The 18,801-nt window shown below is 50.8% G+C and overlaps 1 protein-coding gene across 7 annotated transcripts in view; it reads right to left on the bottom strand.

Annotated features, from left to right (window-relative positions):
* Raver2 (ribonucleoprotein, PTB binding 2) overlaps window positions 1–13,580 on the bottom strand; it is a 75,758-nt gene extending 62,178 nt beyond the window's left edge. For 6 of the 7 annotated variants that reach the window (XM_087212849.1, XM_087212847.1, XM_087212848.1 and 3 more), the window contains exons 1-2: window positions 13,394–13,570; window positions 525–591 (exon numbers count right to left, since the gene is read on the bottom strand). In XM_087212849.1, the coding sequence (XP_087068975.1) occupies window positions 525–591; window positions 13,394–13,561 (235 nt within the window). In that variant the 5' untranslated portion in view covers window positions 13,562–13,570. Of the gene's footprint in view, window positions 1–524; window positions 592–13,393 lie in introns of all 7 variants that reach the window. The other variant, XM_013071061.3, reaches the window with a different exon arrangement.
* Window positions 13,581–18,801: the final 5,221 nt, after the last annotated feature.

Below are 18,801 nucleotides of genomic sequence, written 5' to 3'. Positions count from 1 at the left end.
AAAACAAAAACATTTGCTAACTTGGGAGTACTTGTGTACACAGTAGTTATATCATCTGCCATACTTTATTTCAAAAAGATGCTTTTAAACCTTTACATATCACATGCAAACAAAGGAAAAATCTTGTCTCAATCTCACAGATATAAAAATAATACTCAGAAAAACTAAACTAGTTTCCCAATGTGTCCAGCAAAAGGTCAGATCATAGTCCATTCACGAAGCCCAGTAACACTGCAAAAACTAAAGACCCCCAAGCCTATGAAGAATGCTCAGAATAACACATAACATGAGAACATTCATTGTTGAAAAGCCCCAAGTCTCTAGTAACATCATATTCAATAATTTGGTCGTGATTTAGGATACTGTTATTGCTTTCAGGAAATGCACTATGTAATACTGCTATGATTTACTTCTTAAGAATTTCATCCATTAGCGTAGTCATGAAAAGACAGTAAGCTTTTGTGTTCTATAATGACTCTACGTGGAAACAAAATGAAATGACTTGCTTAGACCCAAAACCTTACCTGTTCGTTTGTTTCTGTCCACGTAACAATACTTTAACTCATAGTCCTTTAACAAATCGTGCACTTCCTGAAAGAGACAGAACCGTGAGTTTAATCAGCACACAAAGCCATTCAGTGGCTGATGCAGCCCCACCAGCCTCCAGTGGAACCATCACCACCACCAGGCCCCACGTCAAACACGAAATCCTTCACAGCTCCCCAATCCTCATCTATCTATCATCTAACATCTATCTATCTATCTATCTATCTATCTCTTATCTATTGGTTTTTTGAGACAGGATCTTGCTATGTAGTCTAGGCTGGTCTTGAACTCACTGTGCAGCCCAGGCTGGCCTTGAACTAGCAGGGATCCTCCTGCCTCAGCCTCCCGAGGGCTGGGGTTACAGGCTTGCACCACCACACCCAGCTTCCTATTTGAATTGAGGACATTCCAAGCCCAACGTCTCAGAATATAGGCCCTGTGCATAGCCCTCTTCCTGTCTGGATGGCGCGTTCGCTCTCACGAGCTGTGCCTAGTGCATTTGCATCCTGTGCTAGCACAGAGCGAACAAGGCACCGCAGTTCCCAAACTCTGCCTGAAATCACACGCATGCTTTGAAAGCCCTCTTAAAAGTTCTTTTGTGAAGTCTTTTCTCCTGATAATTTCCCACAGAACAAGTCATACTCCTGTAAACCCTTGTAGCACCAATGTAGGAAAAGTAACTGAGGCTGTATTTATGGTAACAAGCCAATGCAGATCTTTAACTTAGGGATTCCTTGTTCCATTATGCCCTCCATTTATTTCCCCTCTGCTTCCAGGAGCACTGGAGTACAGGAGCCCCACACGGGGGAGCATTTATGACAGGTGCCCCCGCACACGGCAGGCACGCCCACATAAATCAGCACCAACGTGACCTGCTTTGCTTTAGGGTTAGGGCACCAACGTGACCTGCTTTGCTTTCGGGGTGCTACGTGGCCTTGCAATTAGATTCACAGCACCCAGAAGATGAAGAGGAATCCAACTCCACCCAGTGACACCCCGGGCCCACATGGACAGTTAGGACAGCCAGTTCAGTAGGTGGATGGATGAATGAGCTGAACATACACAGACCCCAGTGTGTGAAGTCTGCAACCTAAAAGGCTTAACTCGATAATGATGATCACTGCTATTATCACAGCTATTATTATTATTAATGCTTATTTAGCTTTTAGTAGGTGGAAGACACTGAATTCGCTTTTTTTGTTCAAAGTCAGAAAACCACAGGAGAGAGACGTCGACTGAGTGGCCAAAGTCCTATGGCGGCAACTTGCTGAGCGGAGAATGGATGGGTCGGGCCAGAGGAGCCACACTCAGCTCCTGCACGCTACCCTCCCGGACGGGGCTCACAACAGGGCACTCCCAGGGCCAGCTGTGAAACGGCCCTAACCACTGTGTTCATAATTGCTCAGCTAAAATAAGAGCAGTAAGTTAGGAATTACGAAATATTTCTTCTTTTAACCCAGAGCAAGAGGGGAAAAGAGTGATACACAGCAATGGGCCAAGGGTAAAACTATCACGTTGGAGCCAGGCACAGTGGGGCAAGTACTCTGGGAGGCTGAGGTAGGACGAAAACACATTTGAGGCCGACCTACGCAATTTAGCTAGACCCTGTCTCAAAAATAAAGAATTTTAAAAGAGGGGTAGGCTAGAGATGTAGCTCTGAGTTTAATTCCTGGCCGTGCCCCCCCAACAAAAATTAAAACCAGGTGAAAAAAGATTACCATAATGAAAGATAAAGTTGTGAATTTAACACTGCTCTGCCCGTTAGTAAGCTACATGGGAAATGTGTGAAAATGCACGTACCAATTTTGTAAAATACTGACTGCTGAAGTGTATGGTACTGTGATCAATATATAGATTGTATATTATAAGAACTTTTTATCTTGTATGTGTCAGTGTTTTGTTGAATTTACACAAACATATACAGTATTCTTAAAAGAAACAGAATTCTCCGGGGAGTGGCAGCCTCAACTTGCCAACTGACAAATCCAATATCCCTATAAAGGCTTCGTTGGAGGGACTCATGCTTTCCTTTGGTGACACAGACTCTAATCTTTCATTCCCTGGTGAACAGCTGTCAGGCGCAGATGCAGGAGATACTGTGCCTCACGTTACCAGGGACGTGGAACAGTGCCCTGTCGTGCTACTGCTCGGCTGGCAGAATTACTAGGAGAAAGCGTCAGGCTACAAAGTCACACTGCAACTTAGAGGCTTTATTTTGAAAACATCCATTCTTCTAATCATGGCTTTTCTACGGACCAGATGTGGGAAACACAGCCTGCCAACTGGGGAGCCCCCCAAGCTTTCCACAAGGAAAAGAAACAATTACTATCTCCATGCCCTGGTTGTTCTGACCCAGGGAAAAGTGGGTCACCCTCCATTTGAGCCTCCATAAGTCAGCCAAATTAAAAACTGCACCCCTGAAAGAGAGCCCTAATAACCATCTGCCAAACTTCTACTCCACTCCACCACCTGGGTCGGAGAGGACTGAAATCACAGCTCCTGAGGACAGTCTAGCTGTAAGCCATTTCTACCAACTTGCAGGCTCATCTGCAGGGGACCTCGGATGAAATACTTCGTCCTCCAACCAGCACAATCATTGACACCTTTCTTGGAGCAAGAGAAGTCTGCCAAAGTTGATAGTAGGTCGCATCAGCAGTTTGTTTCCAGAAGTTAAGTGGCAGATTTTGCACATATGAAATGTTTTCCGGATGAGAAGAGAATGAAGCTGTACCATCGAGCCACGAGGAGCGTTCTCCTTATGCTCAGCAGACCCGAAGAGTAACAAAACTGCCTGGAGATAGGGAGACCGCTCTCAACTCCAGTGAGCCCACCACACCCACCGTCCACGGTTCACAGTCGAGCTGGGCTCTTCCCGGGGGGACCTGACCCTCAGAAGCCTGAGCTTCTAGGCCCTTCCCAGGCAGAGGCGGCTTCTGTTTTTATTGTCATAAGAGAGGCTTCCTAGATCACACTACACTATCCTTACATTGCACTCCGGTGGGTTGGAAGAAGGAAAACTTTACATAGCAACCAGATACTCTGAAAAGACATCTGTGACACAAAGGAAGAGGCCTGATCAGGAAACCGAAGCCAGGAACTGCAGGGCCAGAGTCTGAGGGCGGGAACAGCCTGCCCAGCCCCGCGCCGCGTCCCTGCCAGGGGCCGGGTGGCACGCTCCGGCTCTGAGCCTTAGGAGCCGCGTGCCACCTTAGCCGAGCCTCGGTTTCCACAGTCCCTGCTCCTCTCAGAGCATGGCTTCGGCCCCACTGGGCTGCTCCTCCAGGGCCCAGGATCCGCCGGGCCCCATTCCCTGCCTACGCCCACCTGGTTTGTCTCTAGGTGGTGGCTCTTGTTCTGTTTATTTTTTGATACAACCACACAGGCTTCCTGCAGGCAGCACTCAGCCCCCAGCGCAGAGTCTGGGAGGGGTCCGTTCCCAGCGATACGCTTACAGACGAGGAGATCGCAAGGATTTGTCTGCCGGCCAGCTCAGTGCTCCGAATTTCAGGGTGCCCAGAAAATGCTGTCTCCTCAGGGACACACGGACACACGCATGCACACGTGCGCACGCTCCAGATTAGTTAGCATCACACCTGCAGCTGTGTAGAAGTTTTCCTTGGACAGGCTTCGCTCAGATGCCACAGGAAGAGGGCGTTCACCTCCGAGAGACAGACTTCAGACCGTCATTCGGCAAAGCACCACACACACCACTCGGTCCCTGCCCCTCTGACGTAAGCAACGACTTCCTATCAAGCATCACCCGAGCAAGCTGCTGCACTCATCTTCTAACCACTGGCCGCTCGTGGCTGCTTAAACAGCACCTGGGCCACCGCCCAGTCCCGCGGGCTGGACGTCCAGCCACGCTTCACTAGGTTCTCTCTTTAGGCCCCAAGCTCAAAATCCAGAGGTCAGGCAAACGAGCCTTGTGGGAAGAGTCCACTTCCAATCCGAGAGGCGGGCAGCGGAAGTCAAGTCCTGTGAGCGCAGGGTGGACGTCCTAACTCTGGCCGGAACAACCCTCGGCCACGAGAGACTGCTTCGGACCCTGTGGTCCCCACTCCGTCCGCAAACCCAGCGAGCCCACGTCGTCTTCTGGCCTTCAGTTCCCTCTGACTCTCCCTTCCTCTCCCAGTAACCCCAAATCAACAGACCGGCCCCCTTAATTGTATCTGCAGCAGCCCCTCCCACCACGTGACATGACAACACAGGCCGGGTCCCCCATCACACTCACGATCCCATGGCTTAGGCAGAAAATCTTCAGGGTCCATTTTTAGATTTCTGGCTACCACAACTTCTACTAATAATAGATACTAGTTATTATGCTCTCACAAGTCCTCCACATGAAGCATCTTAATGACTATCTCAGATTTCCAGCTCAGAGGGCTGAGGAGGCCGTCCACCCCGGAAGGAAGCCAGCACCCCGGGCAGATCCCAGGGAAGAGACCCTCACCCCAGCAGAGACTCGGTGCCAGGCAGGCAGGGCGGCGCCTGCAGCGGGCATGAGAGGCTGGTGACAGAGTGGGGGCATCACGTGAGGACATTCAGGAGGAACAACGAGCACCCGTTCTCGCCACTAGAGAAAGGAGTCATGTACGGGGTGGGAAAAACCAGGCTGAACGGCATGGTGCTGGGCTGTGACCTGCTCTGTCTCTGGCAACTCACTGCTTTCAAGAGGGAGATGGGTGGATGCAAGGAAGGAAGGATGGATGGAAGGAATGATGGGTGGAAGGAAGGATGGGCAGAAGGCTGGATGGAAGGATGGATGGGTGGAAGGATGGATAGATGGATGACGGATGGATGTGAGGAAAGACGGATGGATGGATGGACAGGAGGGAAAGATGGATGCATGGATGGATGGGTGGGTGGATGGATGGACAGACGGAAGGATAGACGGATGGATGGATGAGTGATAGAGACGTAGGCCTATGCATGTGTGCATGTGGAAATTTTTATCACGTCCTAGCTCTCCAGCCAGGAGGACTGGGAGCAGAGCTACCCAAGGGCAGCGAGCACATCTAGCTGCTAGGCTTGGCCTCCACGTAGTGTCCCTCGCAGAAATCACGGCCCTGTGAGTTAGCTCAGACTGCCGTAACGGACACCACACACTGAGTGACTCACACGACAGAAGTGCACTGCATCCCCAGGCCAGGACCAAGGCTCCAGCCGCCCCCGCTTCCGGCCGGCTGGCAGACTGTCCTCTGTCTTCACGCTGTCTTGCCGTGGTGCCCGCATGGAGGGAGTGCCCACTCTGTCTCTGGTGTCCTCCTAGGCACCAGTCCTTGCAGACGGGGACCCGACCCTGCCAGCCGCAGTGTCTCAGCCACTGCCTCGGAGGCCCCAGCTCCAACGCCAGGGCCGGGGCTTCGATGCAGGCAGAGCATTCCCGGCACCTTCCTGCCGTGAGCAATTCCAGGACCACGCACAACTGCACCACAAGGGCGAGCCCAGCATGGGGACAGTGAAGAGACAGAGGCCCTCCCGCATGTGCCTGCTGGGGCTGGGCTGGTCACCGAAGAACAGCAGCTATGATGCCAGGGTCTGCACAGGGCTGTGACCCAGCAGGCATCCTCTCAGTGCAGTGACCAAGCCTGACACCGAGGGACTAGCGTGTGATGCCAACGTGTCCCGGGGGACGCCTGCTGCCTCGTGGGTACCTCGCCCGTCCCAGAAAACATTAACATTTCCCAAAGCCACCGGAGCCAGCGTGGCGGAGCTTCCACTGCCCAACCCTAAAACAACCAACGCATCCAAAGCAGGTCATGACAGGGACAGTGGAGCCCTGAGCGCTACCCAGTAACAAGCGAGCAAGCCACCCACTGCCAAGCACAGTCAGCCACGGTCCGGAGGGTCTCCCGGCAAAACCTGCATTCACTGTAAAGCGAGAGCCTCACGCACTTCAGTGACGCTGACCCAAAGAGAACGTCGGCGGCAGCCAGCGACACTCACACTCAGCCACAGGCCCCATCCGACCGACCGCGGCCGGGCATCTCATCGGGCAGGGTGGTGGAGGCGTTCTGTCCCCTGCTGCTGCTGGCAGCCATCTAAGCACACTTACGACCAGGGCTGTGCACCATACTGACACTGCTGCCCGCAGGAAGTGGCTCTGGTGACTGCCTGCATGGTGTGCAGGTTTGATCACGGCGCTGCACTTTGCCATAAATGGTAGGTTTGGGGTGCAGCTGGGCACGTTCTCTAACAGAGCCCTCAGCTGTGTGAGGGACCCGGCGGCTGCACAAAGGCAAAGCTGCCCAGCCCGTGGGCCTCAGCCACCGTGACAGCTCAGGTGACCACGGCTGTGTCTCACAGAAGCTGCCCGAGGGCCACGGCTTCTCTGAGCTTGAAGCTCTGCCTGTTTATGGGTTTCTGTTTATGGTCCTTACTTTTCCTCGAGTTTAGCTTTCAAAGCTCCAGGAATAAAGTCAGAAGCACAGTCGCCCTCGGCATCGACAAAGTGGCTGTGCTGGGGAGAAGCAGGACCCAAAGTCCGGCTAGGAGGAGGAGTGCATGATCCCCAGTGGGTGAGGAAAGAGAAAAACCAGCAGCGCAGGGCAGCACCTTGGAGGGGACAGGAGGAAGAGGGACAAAGACAGCCTCGCATGTGTGCACACCAACAACTCCAGTGAGCTTGCAGTTTAGCATCCAGGTGTTAATACAGGTTACCAGTTGGCTTCAAGCACACACAGTGTCCTGCCCCAGGGAAGGGGGATATCAGTTAAGAGATCTAATAACAGTGACACTAACATGCACAAATTAAGACAAAATACCCAGAAAATCAGCTCACAGGCTCACAAGTTGTATCATTAAAATCGGAAAAGATTTCTGTTTTTCCTAGCAAGAAATACTGCAAAGCGCATGTTCTCAGCATGGTTTTTTTTTTTTTGGAAACAGGGATCGAACTCAGGACCTTGCGCTTGCAAGGCAGGTGGTGGCACCACTGAGCTAAATCCCCGGCCCCTCAGCATGTTTTAAAGAGAAACATCTTTTGGGCTGAGCGTGCTGGTGTATGCCTGTGAGCCCAGCACTCAGGTGGCTGAGGCAGGAGGATCACTGTGAGTTGGAGGCCAGCCCGAGCTATGCAGCAAGACTCTGTCTAAAAAAAGAAAAAAGAGGGAGAAATATCTTTTGAGTCACCCTCTGACCTTCAGTAAATGAGAAGGGAAACATCGTAGTGCAGTCTTGACTGGCTCTTCAGGGAAAACCTGGAGAGCGGCCTTGACTACGAGAGCACGAGGCTCCTGTGCACCAGGCTGGAACCACTGCCACAGCTGAGGCACTGAGCAGCGCACTGGCCACACCCTGGCCCGGGGACTCCTCTCCCTCCTCTAACAGATGGGGACCGAGGCAAAGCCACCCAGACCACAGGGCAGCTAAATAATAAGAGGGGAGGGCATCTGAGGAAGATCCGGTGCTAGGAAAAGAGGAAGAGAAGCCGGAGTGGTGGCAGGCCTGTCACCCCAGCACTCGGGAGGCTGAGGCAGGAGGATCACTGAGCGTTCGAGGCCAGCCTGGGCCATATAGTGAGTGCAAGGTCAGCCTGAACTGCGTACTGAGATCCTGTCTCAAAAAAACCAACCAAGCAAAAAGGAGAGGACGCTCTGGGGACAGTAATAGGGACTCCTCTTTGCAGCAACTGCCTTCCAGCAGAGTTGGTCTCATCTATTTACTGTCATTATTATTTTGTTTTTTGAGACAGGCTCTCAAAAGGCTGGGCTTAAACTAAGAGGGATCCTCCTGCCTCAGCCTCCCAAATGCTGGGCTCATAGGTGGACGCCGTGAGAGGTGATCTCATTTAGTGCTTCCCTGACATTCTGAGTCTCGTTTATTTAGGGACCAAGTCCCCACATTCCTTTCTTCCTGAGTTCTGCCCCCAGACATCAGATCCGTGCCCAGAAGCCAGGAAAGTCTCTCTCGCACCAAGCTTCATCAGCGGCAACAGCGGTCTGCAAGATAACCTGTGACCCCGAACACACCTCACCTGGCCCTTCCTGCGGGAAACGTGCTGCCCGGTTGAGGCATGAGCTCTAAGCCGTCTTGTTCGCCGGCTGGGAACCTGGCCCCGGGTGCTGGGAGCCGCTGGCTGTTGCTCACAGTGCTGTCTGTGAGGCAGGCGGTTACAAAGCGCTGAGAGCAGAGCAGCCCTGGGGAATCGCTGCTCCGGCCCTGCCAAGCAGGAAGGGCGATTCTCCAGCGGCGCCCTGCCCCTGTGTCACTGGGAACAGATGACAAAACGCACAGAAAAGGGAGGACCTGCAGTTCAATTCTGCTCATTTCCAGCAGAAATGGAAATGCAACACATCTGTGAGGAAGCAAGCTTTGGAAGCAAGCAGATAGCATCCCAGTACTGTCAGGAAGGAGTGGTGAATGGTCCTGTTTTAGAGAGGCGGGAATTACTATGCTGTTAAAGAAAACAAATAGAGTATATTTTAAAATCCCACTGTTTCAAACCGTATGAGAAACACCTGTTGTTATACTGTTATAAAAGCAAAACAGGAGCGGGGTAGCTGTCAGGGACAAGATCAGCTGGGTGTGGCGGGGCACACCTGTAATTCCAGCTGCTCAGCAGGCTGAGGCAGGAGGATCTCAAGTTGGAGCCCAGCCTGGGCCAGACAGTGAGAGCCTGTGCCAGCAGAAACACACAGGGCTGGGGAGTGGCTCCGTGACACAGGGCTCCGGACCCCATCCCCTGCACTGCCCAAGCATAAACCAGTATTTCGTGGTTGGTGACTCAAAGCGCCCTTAGTTGGTCATTATGCTTTGAAGCGGCCGGCAGCTGCGGCCCCTGAGCAGGTCTGTTCCTGCTCCTGTCTCCTCGCGCTGGCCCCGGAAGTCAGCCCCACGCACCCCAAAGAGCGGACACCACGCAGGCTGCACGCTCAGCACCAACTCCCACGAGCGCTGTGCGCCTTAGAACCCCACGCGCGGACTAATACAGAAACGCTCAATAGTGGACGCGAGAGAAGAAGCGAATGCAAGTTTGCTCCCTGCTGCAACCCAATCATGAAGCTCTGAGGCAGCGGCAGGCTGAAACTCTGAACAATGTTTAGAGGCAGCGGCAAAGCGCACCAGGACACTCCCTTAGCTAATGGAGCCTCTACCCCCGGGGCCCGGCCACCGCGGACAAGGCCCGCTGTGCGCCACAGCCCACCTCCGGAGTGACAGCAGGAACCGTAGGGTCGTTCACCCGATGCGCACTCCAAACCACTGACCCTGAGAGACAGATTATGAATATGCAAACATTTAAATGGCAGTGCCCAGCAGCGCTTGGATCCAGCAGGCCAGGCCAAGCGGGCGGGGGGCAGGCTCTGGGGGTCTCAGCACCCTGGGTTCCACTTTTCAAGCTCAAGTCTGGGTACTCTGGTGGCGCAGGAATTCAGTCAGGGGATAAACACGGAATATCTCCCTAAGGATCAAGTTTCTGAAAAAAAATTTTTTTTGAGGAGAGTTCAATGAATTAAATCACTATATTTCAATCAAACTCGATGTAACTAGTGGCACATAAAATTAATATATATATTTTTCAGATAAGACATGAAACTTCAAAGCCACTTCACTCATTTTTGGTACTGGAGAGGGAACCCAGGGGCACTGGAGCACTAAGCTTCATCTCCAACGCCTTCTGAATTCTCACTGTGAGAGGAGGTCTCACTAAATTGCCCAGTCTGGCCTCCAACTCTTGATCCTCCTGCCTCAGCCTCCCAAGTAGCTGGGGTCACAGGAACGTGCCACCATGCCTGGCACAACTTCACACAGTGATGTATTCAGATCCACTATTTCCTAATATTAAGAACAACTGGAGGGCTGGGGATTTAGCGCAGTGGTTCCACCGCCTGCCTCACAAGCACAAGGTCCTGAGTTCCATCCCCGGTACCAAAAAAAAACAGAACTGGAGGAAAAGTTTGAGAAGTGGAATTGGGAATATGATGCAATGGAGGTTTGTTTGTTTGTTTGTTTAAAACAGGAGACTGACATGATCAGATCTGTGGTCTGGGAGGGTTATCTAGGGAAAGTGGCACGAAGGACAGGCCGATATATGAGACAGGACTGCAATGGCAGGTGACAACCTAAACAGCTCTGTGCTATGCATGAGATTTCAAGACTGGAATCAGACTTGAGGAAAGAAGAAAAACAGGGCCAAGAAGATTCCAGAAACTTCAGGAGTCATACCAGGAGGGCCTGACTAAGTGCACAGTAAGTATTCAAAGAGAAAACTTTTGAGAACTTATTAACACATGTTCATATTTTTAGAGCTTGTTTTTATAAGATATTTGATATATGTGCCTCTAAGAGCTCCACTTTAAAATAATACTTTCAGGGCCAGGGGTTTGGCTTAGTGGTTCCGCCACCTGCCTTGCAGGTGCAGGGTCCTGAGTTCGATCCCCAGTACCAAAAAATAAATAAATAAATATAATAAAATAATACTTTCAGTGTGCCTTTTTAGCCCCAGAAACTAAGTGCTGTGGAATGTTCTTATAACAAACAACATTAAATGTTATAAATGTTATAACAAAAGTTAAACAAAAATTGATTTATAAAAACTACGTTTAAAAAGAAAATACTTGTTTTCAAAACGTTAAGAAAAAAATTACTGGGTTCCTACTCTTTAGTCACCAGGTAATAGCTTTTCTAGAGACATATTACCCAACTTGACAACTAGAGTAAAGACTGTCTTTGGTCATGTGATATTCTTAAATAAAGAAATAAATACAGACTCCCTTCTGGAAAAGAACAAGTATTTCAAATATCTGATTACTTAATAATTGAATAAAATCCACATTAGTCATTTTATATGGGTAAATATGCAGTTTCCGTCCAGGTAATTTAATGTAGGCCTTACTGGCTGAAAGACACAAAATAAAATTAAAGTTCATCTTCATTACTAAGTTGACAGCAAAATATAGCTATGAAGAACAGACATTAAAACTGCCAAGGGAAATTGATAAAAGACAAAATGCATTCATAGTCATGAAAACCTTACAACTTGAAACAGTAGAGGAAGTAAATTTAAATATAATAGACCAATAAAAATAGCAATTCCCAACCAAAATAATCTATAAGTAAAACTGTCTTTTAATAGCTTTCAGAATTTACCTTAGTTTGGTCTATTTTCTTTACTTACATAGCACAGACTGCTAATAGTTACATGATTGTGATCAGAAAACTAGTAAAAGTACAATTACTTCAACCTTACACAAATATATGAAAAAGAACATTGGTGAGATTTTTAAATTCTGTATGAGAAATATTAAAAACATTGCATGACAGAAGTTATTATAGAAAAGATAAATGCTAAAACATGGAAACAAGTCTAGTGCTTAACTTTTTCTTTCCTTTTTTTTTTTTGTCTTTTAGATGAAACTCTAGCTTTGAAAAAAACGGCAGAAAAATCTAATTGCATACGAATTTAAGATCTTTCACTGAACAGTGATGGGCTCATCCATCTATACATGTAGAACTGACACCAATTTTCTTTTCTAGTTTATGCTTGCTGCTCACAGAAAACCCTAAGATTTGGGGAAACAGAGAAAACTCATCTCAAAAATACAACTCACAGGGCCAGGGATATAGCTCAGTGGTTCCGCCGCCTGCCTCGCAAGCACAAGGTCCCGAGTTCGATCCCCGGTACCCCCCCCCCCAAATACAAATCACAGTAGAATTCCCCCGAAAGCCTCTCCCCATCGCTGTTAGCAGGTCTAATTAAGACTCTTCCTTTTATAAGAAGGTATACTTGGGTATTCTTTCCACCTCTTCTGAGAAGGGAAATGCAAGATGTCAACAGCAAAGCAAAAACAGCACTGTCTGAATTTTACACCGGAATATTTGGGGGTCAGCGCGGGGAAATGTTGGAGCCCAGAGAGCGGCCACCGCACGCGGGAGCGCAGCCGGGCCTGCACCCGGCGTCCAGTGGCAGCTCACAGGCTGTTCTGTCTTCAGTTTTGCAGAACCGCCATCTGCTCCCGCCGTCGGCTGCGGCGGGGAGGGAGGTGCTCGCAGGGGTCGGGGCGGGCGGGAGCGCGGAACCTCATCCCGCAGACCGGAAGTGGCCAGCGCCCGCAGCCGGCCGAGGGGTGACGCGCGGAGCGGTCGCTACTGTGCAGCTTGATGCGCAGAGGCCCCGCGGGGGCACGACGGGTTAGGGTCTCAAGACGCAGCCCTGGGTGTCTCGGGGTCACCTGAAGAAGAGCCGGGCGGGCGTCGACAGCCAGCCTGCGGCCAGGGCTCGCGTGGGCCAACAGCCGCGAGCGCGGGGCCGGCCACTCGGACGGGCTCGGCCACTTGTGCGTGAGCAGCGGACCAGTGGGAGGCCCGGGGAGGGCGCGGAGGAGGCCGTGTGACCGCGTGGCCGGAGGCGTCCGCAGGAGGCGCTCGGCCGCCCCGCATCTCTGGCTCCGCTCTGCGCAGGGAGCGCGCAACTTTATCCACAGCGGATCCCCGGGTTCCGGGCCACGGCGAGGCCGAGCGGGGAGCGCGCTGTCCCCGCTTCTGGGCGCTCGGGCCCCGGGCGTCCGCGGGCCGGCAGCCGCGACCTCCGCTCGCTCCCGCGCAGCCCTCTAAATTGTTCCACGCAGCTCGTCAGGGGCCGAGCCCAGCTGCCGCGCCCGCCCCGCAGGGGCCGCCAGGTCCCGGACCCATGGCGGTGTCCCGTCCCCGGCCACCAGGGGACGCGCCCAGATCCCCGGACCCCGCGCGGGACAGCGGATCTCCGGACCTCGAGGGGACATCTCGGTCCCCGGGCCCCCCAGAAAGCGAACCTCGCGAGGACACCAGGTCCCCGGACCCACAGGGCGGCAGCGGGGGACCCCGTGACCTTGGGGAGCCCCTGCCGCCTCAGTTTCCCCGCGTCCCGCACCTGGCATCCGCAGCCGCGCGGCAGGTTGCGCACCAGGATCTTCCTGCGGTTGCCCAGCGCCCGCCGCATCCGCTGCAGCCGCGCCCGCACCTCTTCCGCCGCCAGCGCGCGCGCCCCGGGACCTCCGGACCCTGGAGAGGACTCGGAGCCCGCGCCCGCAGCCGCCATCTTCCCGCGCGGAGCACTCAGGGGCGGGGCCGGGTGGGCGGGGCCAGCGCGCCCCCTCCCCCGGTCCTCCCGCGGGTCCGCGACACCTGCACCCGGCGTCTCCGCGCGCCCCGGTGGTCTCGGACTAGGTCCCGTGAGCCGCCCGCTGTCGCTGGCCGCAGGCGCCGGGTCACCTCCGACCCGGGGTGGGACTCGGGGTTCCGAGGTGCGCGTCTGGTAAAGTTGGAGTTTACACACAAACGAAAGCCGAGGTCCCGGCAGGAGACAGAGGCGTCCCGGGGTCCACGGGGCTGCGAACCCCGCTGCAGCCCGGCCCCCGGCCCGCACCCACGAAGGAGGCCGAGGCAGGCAGGCGCGAGGCTCAGGACTCTGGGCAGAAACTTAGGGTAGACCCGCATCGCGGGTGCTTGACCCCAGTGACGTCACAGCTCCGGACTCAGATGGCCCCCACAGAGGGGACCTTGGGTCTTGCATGCGTGCCGTGCAAAAACAAACGACAAGGCAAAGAAAAAGAAAAAAGAGCGTCAGAAAAAAGCATTTTAACACCAATTTGTAATCCGTTGGGGGAAATGTTTCAAAGAAAAATAAACCAACACGATAAACAAAAGGGTTTGTGCCACAGTGAATTCGGGTCTAACCTTACCCCCACCCCCATTTCTAAGTACTTTACGGGTGTCCCGTTTACTTCTCATACTAATCTGTGGCGTGGGCTTTACTCTCCTCACATCTCACACGAAGAAGGGGAGCGCGGTCCGACCTGTGACCCACTCCGAGGCCCAGCGTGGCGCCAGCGATCCCCAGTTTATCCCCAGTTGGGTCGGCGAGGCTGCAGAGGCGCCCGCGCCTGGGTAGCACATTTCCCCCGCAGCCGAAGGGGGACGCGCAGAGAAGCCGAGTGGAACCTACAGTGGAATATTCCTTGTGTCGCAGAAAGCAAGCACACACTGCCCCAGGTGCCCGGAGCTCCCAAACACTCGGTAAAAGAAGCCAGGGAGGGAAAGGCCATGCTGATTCCCTGATCTGTGATACGCAGAACAGCAGATCTGAGAGCTCAGCGAAGCTAAGGGCCTTGGGTGGGCAGGGGACCGGACTCCTGTGGAGAAATAAACGTGTTCTGGGACCAGGCAGAAATGGTAGTTGGCAAGTACTGCAAATCTACCGAAGTAGCCTCTGAATTGCTCGCTTTAACCTGGTTAATTCTGTGGTGTGAATTTTGCAGTATGAAAATCGTGCCCTTCGCAGTTCGCAGCTGCACTTGCTTTTTACCAGTACCTGTTTTGGTACACAGCGGACACAGACATTGTGGGGAGCTGGTACTGTACATGACACATCTTTATCCTCCTCCCTCCCTCCAGCTCTCGTCCTCTTCCCAAGTGCAAAGATCTGTCTCCCTGTTTCCTATTATCTGTCCTTTATTTTGTTCTTTTAGTTATTTATTTATACTTTGGGTTTCTCATATGAGAGAAATCATGTGATGTTTAAGATTGTGTATCTGATTTGTTTCACTCAGCATTCTGGTCTCAAGGTGCATCCATTTTTCTGCAAATGGCCCAAGTCCATCTTTCTTCATGGCAGAGTAGTACTCCATTTCATATACATACCATAACTTTCTTTATCTGTTGATGAGCATATTTGGCCACCTCCAAGATTTGGCTATTGTGAGTTGTGCTGCTATAAACATGGGTGTGCTTGGAACACTGTAACATGACGTCTTTAACTCTTTTGGGAAGATGCCTAGAAGGAGAATAGCCGGGTGGAATGGAATTTCTAGTTTCAATTTTTAAGGAATCTGCACACACACAGTGGTTGAACTGGTTTACACTCCCACCAACAATGCAGAATGCTTCCTTTCTCCCTGAAGTCTCGCCAGCATTTGTTATTATTTGATTTCTTATTGATGGCCATTCTGTCTGGACTAAGACAGAATCTCAGTGTTGTTTAGATTTCCATTTTTCTAATGGCCAGCAATGTTGAATATTTTTAGAATTTCTTTTGGGGCCATTTGTGTTTCTTGCTTTCTGCAATAGATCGTCTCAGCCCTCTCAATGCCAATATACTTGAGCATCATTATTATTATGGCCACATATTGTTCTACTGAGAGAATTTTCATAATTTGCCTCACTAACCTCCAGGTAGTAGACAAGCTTATCTATTGTAAACAGCGAAGAGTTTAATATTTACTTTTCCACCGGATAAAGAACCGGAAGCAGTTCTTCATCAAGGAGCAAGCATTTAAAGATTTTGTGTAAGCATTTCTAAACTATTTGCCTCCATCTCCCTGTCAGAAGCCTTTAAGGGTGTTTACTTCTCCGCTTGTATCCATGATATTCTACTATCCCCAAAATCCCGTTTTTGTTTTAAAATGGTATTCCTTTGAATTAAAATATTATGCTTTTCAGCACCAATAAAATCCCATTTCATAGAGCTGAGAGACTTGGAAAAGTACATTCTTTTTTTTTTTTTTTTTTTTGGTGCTGGGGATCGAACTCGGGTCCTTGCGCTTACACAGCAAGCGCCGAAAAGCACATTCTTTAAAGAGGCCGAGAAGCAAAATAGCTTAGCATGTTCTGTAGCCCAGGTCATTCATTAAGTTCAGAGCACAGACATCCAAATGAGCACCGTCTGAGGGACAAACATTTATTAAAGTCTGTCGTGCCCAACACAATATATCTAAGGGCAATGAGAACCCGGGGGTGATAAAGTCAGGCTCCAATGTGGTAGGGGCTCATCTCTCTGGGAGACAATTATGCAGTAATTGTGATGAACCATGATGGTAAGTACACAAACAGCACCTGGCGAGCAGCCCCCAGAAGCCATGATCCAGAGCTCACTTTGGAGATGCTGCCTTTGCTCAATACCTTTTCCAGACCACTGTTTGCACCTGGACCTCAGAATTAGCAGAAAATTCTTCTGCGTAGCTTCTGTGGCACCAGATGTTCATCTCTTAGAGATGACTTCAGCTTTTTTGGAGCTAATTAAATGTTATTCGAAGCCCTGTCTGGCGCATGAATCAAGTGTTGCGTTAGGGGTGTAATGGCATAACCCCAACAGGGACAAGATTAGAGTGTGACCGAGTTATTAAGCTAATTTAGTAAGTGGCTAGTTGAAGTGGATTCAACCCTTTGAGCAATATCGCTATATCCTACAGAGCGGCAACTTTCAGACTTTTTGACCTAACCTAGTGAGATTCATGTGCCACAGTGGGAAGTGATTTTTCTACCATAGCCCAGGAAATAGGTCAGAATGAAGATTTCAAAAGAGGTCTCGCTCTGACCCCAGGAAGCTGTATTATATTCTGTCTCATTTAACTCGTGGGTGACACACTGATTGTGCGTGCACTAAGGACTCGTTACATTTTGATACAGGCTGCTCTAGGTTTCAAATCAACAATCCTTCTGTTACTTTTGAGCATTTTCCAGAAATCTGGAGAAATAATGGACTCCGCTGGCTTTAAATTGTTAAAACTGAAATGATCATTGCTGCTTTTTTTTTTTTTTTTTTGGTACCGGGGATCGAACTCGGGACCTTGCACTTGCGAGGCAGGCGGTGGAACCACTGAGCTACATCCCCAGCCCTGCTGGTGCGTTTTTTAAGTGGATAGAAACTGCAGAGACTTGGGAACGCTGCAGTATGTCCAAGGAATCCCTTTCACGTCCGGCTGTAGCTCACTCTTCAAAGAGCAGCTCCCCAGGCAGGCTTGAAGGAATGCGAATCTGAGACGGAGGGGTGCAGTCATCAGCTGTGGCACTCACCAGTGCCCGCGGGTGATTACCGTGCTGTGTGTAATTGCCTGGACCCTATAAGACGAGCCATGTGCTCACTTTAGCCTTTATGTTTTAAAATAGGTATGGTTACATTGTGTATTTTTAAGGCACTGCAATTGGGGAAAATGTTGGAGAGGCTTAATACATCTCAATTTATAATACTAATGATAATAATAATGTTATAGCCAAACAATCTTACATGTCATGATAATGTGATGAAAATAAGTTCGCTAACAGACATTGTAGACTGTAAGAACAACGAGCTTGCAGTTATTTATTCACTCAACCATATCTACTGAGAGCCTACGAGGTACCAGACTCAGTACAGTGCACCCCATTTGATCTTTATTGTGAAATGTAACTTACCCTGGAAAAAGTAATTGCAATTCAGTAATTGCAAATTTAGTCTGAGAAATGCTTTGTATAAAGTACTCTGAGTATTCTTAGTAGCGCAGGAGGGTATATGGTTATGACTTAGAGAAAACCACCCTGAGCAGCTGGGTCTTGAAGGACCAGTAGGAGTTTTCTAGATGAAATGGTAAGCACCGAAACGGGCATGTAGAGAGGTCTGGTGACATCAAAGGGACCGGTGTGACCACCGAGGGATCACTTGTGTTTATGAAAACTGTGCCTTTTCGGGAGAGTAGCAGGAAATAAGTGTGAAGGCGGAGCAGCTGTCATTCCAATTCCAAGGAGCGGATTCCACCCTAAGCAAATGCCTTCGTGTGGCTGGGAAGGCAATCAGAGAGAAAAGGAACCTCAGAGGCTTCTACATGGAGGGCGGGGAGATCCAATTTAGCTTTTAAAAAAAGAATCATGCCATCGCAGGAGAAAATTAATTCCTCTGGCTCATGTCCAAGACTGGCTGGGAATCTTTTGAAAGAGTCAAAATTAAAACAGTGGAGGGCTCATCCAGGAGTAGCAAAAACACTGGCAATTAGACATGCAGAGCTCTCCATAGGCTCCCTGCTCTCTTTGCCTCTCTTTCATATCATTTCACTGAAAACCCCACAATCAACTCAGGAATCGGGGTGCAGGAGGGTAGATCTGGCCCGAGTCCATGGCAGGAAGTGGCTGCAGGATCCAGGGCAGATCCTCATGCTCAGAGTGCTGCATGTGAGGTCGCATGTCACGGAGTCAGAGCTGGCACTGGGAGGCTTTCCTGAGAAAGACAACAGAGCAGAAGCAGAGTACAGCGGACCTTTGACTTACGAACTCAAGCAGTTCCCGAGGGCTGGTTGTAACTCAGGTTGGTCAGTGGAGGCTCAGGCTCCTGTACACAGCCTTCAGAGTCTCTCTCCTGCACACAGGCAGATCTCAGGGTCCTCAGGGAGACACTGGCCCGGGATTTCTCAGTGAGCCCCACTCAGGAGAGGATGCTGTCAGGTTCCTTCCAGACTCTTTAAGGGTTAAGTCTGCATGTGAGACCATCTGGAACCACAAGCAGCCGGCATTCAGGTTGTAACCCAAGACTTT

The sequence above is a fragment of the Heterocephalus glaber genome, unplaced genomic scaffold (assembly GCF_053883595.1).
Source record: "Heterocephalus glaber isolate CG9 unplaced genomic scaffold, H.glaber_assembly_v1.0 deba00001442, whole genome shotgun sequence".
NCBI lineage: Eukaryota > Metazoa > Chordata > Mammalia > Rodentia > Bathyergidae > Heterocephalus > Heterocephalus glaber.
The sequence above is the reverse complement of the archived record's forward strand: the minus strand, read 5'-3'. Positions and strand labels throughout refer to the sequence as shown.